At 38.7% G+C, this 9,902-nt stretch overlaps 1 protein-coding gene and 1 pseudogene across 1 annotated transcript in view; one reads left to right on the top strand and one right to left on the bottom strand.

The window, feature by feature from the left end:
- LOC114905895 (protein FAM122A-like) overlaps nucleotides 1–9,902 on the bottom strand; it is a 62,898-nt gene that overhangs the window by 44,253 nt on the left and 8,743 nt on the right. The window contains exon 3 of the mRNA XM_029240236.1: nucleotides 530–586. Within this exon, the coding sequence (XP_029096069.1) occupies nucleotides 530–586 (57 nt within the window). The remainder of the gene's footprint in view (nucleotides 1–529; nucleotides 587–9,902) is intronic.
- On the top strand, nucleotides 2,690–3,968 carry LOC114905659 (annotated as a pseudogene).

Raw genomic sequence — 9,902 nt, 5'->3', positions numbered from 1 at the left:
ACACACACACACACACACACACACACACACACACACACACACACACACAAAAAACATAAGACAGTGAGGTACAATGTGTTCCTGAACTCAAATCACTGAGAAGTGAACACAAAATGATAGCATAAAGACGGTTTTATGTGTCAAAAAAATTCTTCATCTGGGGATTTAAGAAAACCATGATAACTATGGCTGTTATGAACCTGAAAATTAATTTTCATATATAGCATTCATCATCTTCTTTGAGATCCCTGAAAGAAATTAGATTCAAGGTAAAAGAGTATGCAGTATTTCGGGAAGCTATCAGTTTATTAAGACAGTTAATAACCCAAATAAATAGAGGGCTCCTTAGTTGTTTTGGATTCTTTTTTCTTTCTTTTTTTTTTTTTTTTAGAGAAACCATTCCTGGAATTAAAAACTTAATCACATGTGACCTCACTTAGAATTACTGAACCACAGGTATTGTTTAAAAGAAAAATAAAATTTACTTTTTTTAATGAACAGCTGTCAGTTTCTCAAAACTTCTTCTTACCTGTTTGATTTGATGAAGGTGACTGGTGGAAGCCTGAATGGGAGAAGGTGGCACAAACTGAAATTTAAAATATAAAAGTCAAGTTTCCTTTAATGTTTCTGATTATTTCTAAACATTAATTAAGTCAATGTTGAATGGCTTAAAGTATTTCTTGAATGCCTAATGCATGCTAGCAACAGCATTAATTAAATTTAAAGTTTTTAAAAATCCAATTGAATCTTGCCTGAAAATTATACTACTTGAAAGTCTATATATACCATAACAGAACAAAATAATTGTTAACATAAATACGGGGCAGAACATCAATAGAACATTTTGTTTATCTCTAGCTGTCCCTTCCCAAAGCACTATGATCTTAAAATCACCTCATTTTTCCTTGCCATTTTTAGCTCATTATTAAAGCTTAGTGATAGGCATTATCCAGAAAAAACTGAAACAGTCATTAAATCAGCAGCTAACTTAATAAGCATATAAAAGAAACAAACAAAATAATTCCAAATATCTTGGAATCTAGCTGGGGAAACTAAACTTTCATAATAAGGAATGAGTAAGGCAATCATGTTCAAGGAGTTCAACACATTTTACTCTTGCTTGGTCAGGTACTTGCTGTCTAGGCCCTTTCTCTTTTGCAGGACTATTTTCTCCTTTTTGGTCTTTTCTCAACGCTTATGAAGACCCATACAAGAGGGAAATGAAAGAATGGAGAGATTTAAAGCTGTGTGAAAATAAGGCTTGAAAATTACCTTTAGAATTCATTTATCAATTCTATCTGTAGCCTGGTTCGTTCTTGAAATGCTAGATAATGAATTTACCATAAATTATGTTCACATTATATCTTAAGATCACGTTGAATTGTATTAAAACATATTTAATGAGCACCTACTATATGCTAAAGCACTGTGCTAGGCCCTGAGGATCCAAAGACAAATAAGACATTTTCCTGTCCTTGAGAAATTCAAAGTCCAGGTAGGGAAAACTAGGCCACAGGTAAGTGCCAGAACAAGTTAGGATTTGTAGGAATTCAAAGGACAGAGAATATGATTCTGCCCGGGGTCTTCGAGACGGCATCACAGAAGAGGGCAGGAATTCGTTAGATAGAAAAGAGGAGGGAGGCTATTTCAGGGAGTGGGGAAGAGATGCTCAGGCAGAGAGCCATGTTTGGGGAACAGAGAGATTCAGGGTGACTGAAACTTGGCACGTGATAGTGCACAGCAAGAAGCAAACTTGGGGGAAATTTGGCTGAAACCAGGTTGTTGTTTTTGTACTTTAGCCTTTGAGCCTAATAGGAAACCTAAAGCATAGGGCCCTCTGAGGTCTTAAACCTCAAAGGTATTTTAGACAAGAAGATCATATCTATTTTAGAAAGGCAACCCTAGCAGCATATGCAAAACAAATTGAGGGTGGAGGGAAGAGGTACTAGAAGCAGGGTCACGGGCCAGGTAAAAGATGACAAGGGTTTGACCGAAAAAGGGAGGGATGAAGACAAGGAGGCAGATTGGAGAAATGATAAGAAAGTAGAAAGAGCTAAAGGTTGGCCTGAGGGTTCTAGCTGAAACTATAGATGGGTGGTGGTCAAGAAAGGCAGTGAGAGGAGCGTGTTGGCCAAATAAATATTCTTATGAAGCAGACAGTCTGAATTTTTATTACGTTTTAAAATTTATCATATGACTTTTAAAGGAGATATTACCTCGCCAATTATATTTTTCTGAAGAAAGTGTTGAAATCAGTTTTTTTTTCTAATCATTTGCTAGAAGATGGAGGAAACAGCCAAGGTTCAATGACATTGACACATCATCAACCAAAGTTCACAGCTCATATTAGAGTTCACTCTTGGTGTTATACATCCTATGGGTTTGGACAAATGTATAATAACACAAATCCATTGTTACAGTATCATACTGAGCAGTTTCCCTGCCCTTAAAATCCTCTGTGCTCCACCTATTCATCCTGATCTTTAATTTTTTCAGCAGAAATTGACTCACTTTCTTTCTCATTATAAAGCAATCAATACATGCCCAGTATAAAACATAATTAATGGGGGAAAAAAGCATCATCCACTCTCCAGAGATGACCATAGTAAATATTTCAGTGTTTATTTTTCCAGATACTATTTTGCAGTTTGAGTTTTTGGGTTTTTTTGATAACACATTCCAGCTCCACATCTGGGGCCACTTGCAGCTCTCAGCTCCTGGTCCAGCTTCTATCAAAATGTCTACTGTTCGCAGAATTCTGTGCAAGTTTGACACTATCCACCTGACCACTGACCACTATCCACCCCCAAATGTAGACAGGTCAGTCAAAGCATACACCAACTGGGATGCTGAGCGGGATGCTATGAACATTGAAACGGCCATCAAGACTAAAGGTGTGGATGAGGTCACCATCGTCAACATTTTGACCAACTGTAGCAATGAACAGAGACAGAATATTACTTTTGCCTATCAGAGAAGGACCAAAAAGGAACTTGCATCAGCACTGAAGTCAGACTTGTCCAGCCACCTGGAGAAGGTGATTTGGGGCCTTCTGAAAACACCCACTCAGTACGAGGATTCCAAGTTGAAAGCCTCCTCCATGAAGGGGCTGGTGACAGATGAAGACCCTCTCATTGAAATCACCTGCTCAGGGACCAACCAGGGGCTGCAGGAAATTAACAGTCTACAAGGAAATGTACAAGATTGATCTGGAGAAGGACATTGTTTCTTTTTAAAAATATTTATTTATTATTTTTGGCTGCGTCAGGTCTTAGTTGCGGCATGCAGGATCTTTCATTGCAGCGAGCAGGCTTCTCTCTACTTGTGGCACATGGGCTCTCTAAGTTGAGGTGCGTGGGCTCAGTTGCCCCGTGGCATGTGGGACCTTCATTCCCTGACCAGGGATCGAACCCATGTCCCCTGCATTGGAAGGTGGATTTTTAACCACTGGACTACCAGGAAGTCCCAGGACATTGCTTCTGACACATCTGATGACTTCTGCAAGCCGATAGTTGCCCTCGCAAAGGGTAGAAGAGCAGAGGATGGATCTGTCATTGACTATGAACTGACTGGCCCAACATACTTGAGATCTCTATAATGCTGGAATGAAGAGCAAAGGAACTGATGTTTCCAAGTGGATCAGCATCATGACAGAGAAGTGTGTGTCACCTCCAGAAAGTATTTGAAAAGTACAACAGCAATAGCCCTTATGATCAAGAAGGAGGGTAAAGGAGACCGGCAAAATGTTTTCCTGAACCTGGTCAAGTGTATTCAGAACAAGAAGTCCCTGTATTTTGCTGACTGACTGTACAACTCCATGAAGGGCAAGTGGACTCACAATACGGTCCTGATTCGAATCATGGTCTCCTGCAGTGAAGGAAGGGGACACATTGAAAATTAGGTCTGAATTCAAGAGAAAGTATGGCGGGCACTGCCACATCCAGGAGGACAGCAAGGGTAACCACTAGTAAGCGTCGCTGTGCCTGGGTGGTGGGGGTGATGCCTGAGATGGCACAAGTGTCCAGAAGTGGGGCTCCTATGATTCCAGGTGACAGTTCTAGAAACTCAGTTTGCAATTAGCAGCCCCCTTGTACCCATCCCTCACCTTGCCTAAGCATTGCCTGACTTTCCCAGCAAGTTTCTCCTTTTAGCCAAAGAAATGAACATTCCAAGGAGTTGGAAGTGAAATCTATGATGTGAAACACGTTGCCTCTCTTGTACTGTATGGTAAACAGATGAATAAATTGAATTTTTACTTTAGAAACAAAACAAACTCAAAATCCATTCCAAGTATCTTTCCATGTTAAAATTCACCTGCAACATCATTTTTAAAGGCTGAAAATTATACCATATAGAAGTACCATAATAATAAGAAGCACCTATTTACGTGCGAGACGTGTCTTATCTCACTCAATTCTCCCAACAACCCCATGACAGAATGGCACAATGGGAAATTTACACCAAAGATACCAGTGAGGTTTATTGACATCTCAGGAAACTAGTTCTATTTTAATACCTTGCTTCATGTAGAAAAATTGACATTATTATTGTCCCCATTTTAAAGATTAGAAAACTGATGGCCAGAGAAATTAAGCAACTTGCTCGGTCATACAGCTGATAATTGCTAGAACTGGGACTCAAACACAGATAAGGAAGGCTCATTCATTAAATCTGTTCCCTGTTGCTGGACATTCATACTGTTGCCACATTTTTTGCTTGCTTTTTATAAATAATGCTATGATAACCTTTAAACTAATCTTTGCACACATCCTTAGTGAATTCTTTAGGATAAATTCATAGAGTTGGAATTTCTGGGTCACAAGGCTGTTGATACGCATTGCTGACCTGCCCTACAGAAAGCTTATACAAATTCACTTTCCAGCAGTGTATGAAAATATTGATTTCCTTGTACTTCTCCAACATTAGATATTATTGCTAATTAAAAAAAATGTATGCCCATTCTTAAGGCATACTGTAAAAAATAATCTATTTTCCAAAGCAAGTAGAAAATATTGTGATTTATCCACAGTTTTGGATATTCTCCCCCAATGTGCCCGTCTATTAGCATTGATCATTGAGAAGTTGTGCGGCAACATGCACCAAATCTGAAAAATTTAGGTTTACCTTTAAAAAGTTCAAATACATTGGGTTGGCCAAAAAGTTCGTTCGGATTTTAGGACCACGTTATAGAAAAACCCGAATGAACTTTTTGGCCAATCCAATATATATCCACACACATATCTTTGAACAAGCAGAATTTTAACAAGTTTAATTCATACTACTGATGCTCATATCATCCTCATTCAAATGCCCAGAAAGTTCACAATATAGAATGTGCAACACTAAGGTTTATAAGATTTATAATCTAATTGAAAAGACATGTTAACCTGAACTTAAATATATACATACACCCTACATATAGAAAAATATGGTACTTTAGCTGTTTTATAAATGACTGTTATTTTTTCAAAAGCCAAAAGAAGAGAATTGTATGGTGTGGCAAACTGTTCTAAACTAATTATGAAAGACTTCCTGGAAGAGATTATTTTTAATTGATATCTAAGAGATGGGAAGGAACCAGTTTAGTTTCAGGCAACAGCTCAGAATTTCCTACTGGAAAACTTTATCCAGGAAATCCTGAGAAGATTGCCTGACTGAAGTTGATGACATCTGCAAGGATATAGTGTGAAATGTCTGGGGAAGGTAGGATTTGAACTTGAGCTATAGAAGTATAAGCCACAGTAAAGCTTTTAAACTGGACAAAATATGGATCATTTATGGGACTTGGTTGGTTCTTTTAGTAATAACGTAGAAAATTAATTGTAGAAAAGGCATCTGGAAGAGAATTCTCCCAAAGATTAAGTACTGTACGTGGTATATGCAAGGGAATGACCTCAGATAATTTTTCTACATGAAACAAGGTATTAAAATAGAACTAGTTTCCTGAGATGTCAATAAACCTCACTGGTATCTTTGGTGTAAATTTCCCATTGTGCCATTCTCTCACACTTTAGGGTAAAAAGTCCTTGGGAGGAAGCAACAGTACCAGCATCAAGGAATGATGTCACAGGGCAGGGAGGGTAGGAGTGGGAGTGGGGGGTTGGGAGGGTGCTGGGTGAAGCTGATTCCCAAGTGTTATCTCTAGTGAAGGAATTAAGATAGGAGGAAAGGTCGTGCTTAGTTCCATTTAAGAGAGACCACAGAAAACTAATATTGTAAAGACATTAAATTTTTTTAAAATAATGTTTAACTTTCCTAGGTTTGCTATTTTTAACTCATTTCCTACTGTAGTTACTAGAGATAAAGCACTTAGAAAATTCTGAACAAGGGTTGTATGCTATGTTTAGGAATGTCTCTCCCGAGTTCCCAAAATGATTTAAGGTGGCTTACGAAGATACTGAACATGAATTGAATGTAGGCTAGAAGGACAGAAAATAATGCAGGGCAAGGAATGTATTACATACTCACTACTGGGTGGGCCATAGATTGGATTTAGAGTTCATAGTTGCCAATGTGTAAAGCAAAACCTAATCAGGTAAATATTGGTAGCCATAAAATTAAAACGGACAAATTGCTCAAGTAAAGTACAACCGTTTCTGACAGGAAGATGAGATACTTTTCCTGGGGAAAAGACAAGCCTGCACCAAGTTTAACAGAGGTTCCAGGAAGAGAATTCCAAGCAGAAGAGTGGGGAAACAGGCATGCCAACCTCGGAGGTCTTAGGGGATACAGCAAAGGGGTAATTCAGGGGGAAGGCATAGTCTCCATAGCCAGAAGAGGGCCTCAGGTTTCTGCTCATCAGAAGTGGGGTGGGGTGATTTCCTGATAGTGGTGAAGAAAACATTTGAGCTTAATTAAGAAAATAATTGTGAGATAGCAGATTTTTACAAGGTTTGTAAATACACATCTCTATTTTTGTGTTAAATGGCACCCGTGATTCTTCAATGCCCTCTATCACCGCATTTTTTTCTAAAACACTGTTCTACCTACATTTTAATACATTAAAAGCAGCCTCAGTTAAAATTTTTTTAACTGTGGTAAAATATACATAAACATCAAATTTACCATCTTAACCATTTTTAAGTGTACAGTTCAGTAGTGTTAAATAAGTACATTCATATTGTTATGTAACCAATGAAAAGAATCCTTTTCATCTTGCAGAACTGAAACTCTATACCCATTAAACCAACACCGCCACCACCATTCCACTTTCTGTCTCTGGGAATTTGAATACTCTAGATTTCTGCAGTACCAATTTTAAGCACAGTCTAATATGGGATAGGATCCTTAAACTTATAGTTAATGATATCATTCAATAACACTTTTCAAGTACAGTTGACCCTTGAACAACATGGGTTTGAACTGCACGAGTCCACTTACACCTGGATTTTTTTCAATAAATATACAGTTGGCCATTTGTATCTGAGGGTTCCCATCCATGGGTTAAAACAACCACAGATTGCAAATTTAATACACAATCTGTGGCTGGTTGAATCTGAGGATTCAAACCCTTGGATATGGAGGGTGGGCTATGGGACTGGAGCATACTCGGATTTTGGTATCATCCGCGGGTCCTAGAACCAATCCCCCGCCAATACCAAGGGACGACTGGATTTTCAAAACAATATTTTTTCAACAGGGATGTTTCTATTTTGCAATGTGGTATATCCGCTAGAAATGAAAACACCTCTATTGTTGATGCTTTGTGAAAAACATTCAAATAGTATAGAAATGCATAAGGTGGAAGTAAAATTCTTCCTATAATTCCATGCTCCAGAGATAACTACTAATAATAGATTGATACATATCCTTCTCGACATCTGTAAACATATAGAAGATCATGCTATACATGTGATTCTGAACCCTGAGTCTAATTACTAGGTACAAAGGTTAGTGAGGCTGCTCAGGATGGTAGAGTGGAAAGAAGGAAGGAACCTGGGTCTCTGATGACATCCCTGAGCCACTGAATTAACCAACCCTGGAATCTCCTTTCATAAGACTTCTTGTTGTTTGAGATAATAAATGTCCCTTATTGTTTAAGTCACTTCTAACTGAATTTTGTTACTGCTGCCCCAAACATTCTACTTACTATGTCATTTTCCTAGATAACTCAGCCTATCTATACTTAAGGCAACTATGTACCTCCATATGTCTTATAATTATAATGAGGTGATACTTGGAACAAAATAAAAGCATATGCATAATGCTGTTACAGCAAGCTAAACCAATAAGCCTTGAAATTCCCATCATCAAATAAGTTAAAATGACTTCAGTTCTGCCAAACCCAATCCATTGTACAAGATGGTTTATTTTAAATATGCATGATATTAAGCTGAACCTTACGGGAATTAAGAGCCTAGAAATCCTAAGGAAAATTATGCATTTTAAAAAATGTCAGGTACATAGTTTCTCTACATACGTACTATTACTAGCAGAAACACATTTATTGAGCATTTAGTATGTACCAGTGCTGTGCTGAGTGCTTTACACCAATTAATATAATCACAACAAACTTATGAGGCAGATACTATTACATTCCCATTTTACAGATGAGGAAATTAAGGCATAGAAAGGTTTATCTGCCCCCCCCAAATAATCAAGCTCATATGTATGGTGCCATTTATAGGTCCTTTACTCTCAGTCATTATTTAACCCAATCCAGTCTGGCTTCTCATCCTACCCTTTTCTCCACTGAATTTTCAAGTTCATGAATAAGCTCCATTTTGGTAACTCAGAAGGACACCTTTCAGTCTTTATCATGTTTCACCACTTAACATGATATTCTCTTCTGAGTCTCCTCCCACCTCTCTGACCATTCCATCGTAGTCTTCTTTTGTGGGGTCTCTTCTGAGACTGATTTTTAAATCTGGTGATTTTTAAAGCTTTTTCCTATAGCCTCTTCTCTTCTCCTTTTATACTCTCTCCATAGGTCATTTCATTCATTCCCATAGCTTTAAATAATAATCTATTGATGAGTCCTAAATGTATCTCTAGCCCAGATCTCTATCCTGAGCTTCAAACTAGTATACATAACATCTCCACTTAAAGATCTGAGAACCTCAAACTTAACATGTCCAAAACTAATCTCATCTTCCCTTCTAAATCCACGCTTCTTCCAATGTTCCCTTCTTCTGTGGTACCACTATCCCATCAGTTGCCCAAGCCAGAGAGCTAGTAGTCATCTTTGCCTCCACTGTTTCCCCCTCTCCATCGAATCTATCACCAAGTATCTTTCAAGTATCTCACGTATCTGCCACCGTTCTCCATGCCCACCGCCATCACATTAGTCCAAGTTACTATCAGCTGTTTGCCAGGGTTACTGCAGTTGCCTGAGCTTCTTGTATCTACTTTTGTCCTCTTCCAATCTATCAATACTTTCCCCCTCTGCAGCCAGGGTAATCTTTTAAAAATGCAAATTTGGGACTTCCCTGGTGGCACAGTTGTTAAGAATCTGCCTGCCAATGCAGGGGACACGGGTTCGAGCCCTGGTCCAGGAAGATCCCACATGCCGCGGAGCAGCTAAGCCCACGTGCCACAAATACTGAGCCCGCGTGCCACAACTACTGAAGCCTGTGCGTCTAGAGCCCGTGCTCTGCAACAAGAGAAGCCACCACAATGAGAAGCCTGCGCACCACAATGAAGAGTAGCCCCCGCTCGCCACAACTAGAGAAAGCCCATGCGAAGCAACGAAGACCCAACACAGCCAAAAATAAATAAGTTAATTAATTAATTAATTTAAAAAACAAAAATGCAAATTTGATCAGGTCAATCACAGACTTAGAATTCTTTAACGGCTTTCCACTGACCTTAGGATAAAGGGCAGAATCTTTTTTTTTTTTTGGCCACACTGTGTGGCTTGTGGGATCTTAGTTTCCTGACCAGGGATTGAACCCGGGGCCCCG

This window comes from Monodon monoceros, unplaced genomic scaffold, assembly GCF_005190385.1.
Source record: "Monodon monoceros isolate NGI ecotype Baffin Bay Population unplaced genomic scaffold, NGI_Narwhal_1 Super_Scaffold_22, whole genome shotgun sequence".
Lineage (NCBI taxonomy): Eukaryota > Metazoa > Chordata > Mammalia > Artiodactyla > Monodontidae > Monodon > Monodon monoceros.
The sequence above is the reverse complement of the archived record's forward strand: the minus strand, read 5'-3'. Positions and strand labels throughout refer to the sequence as shown.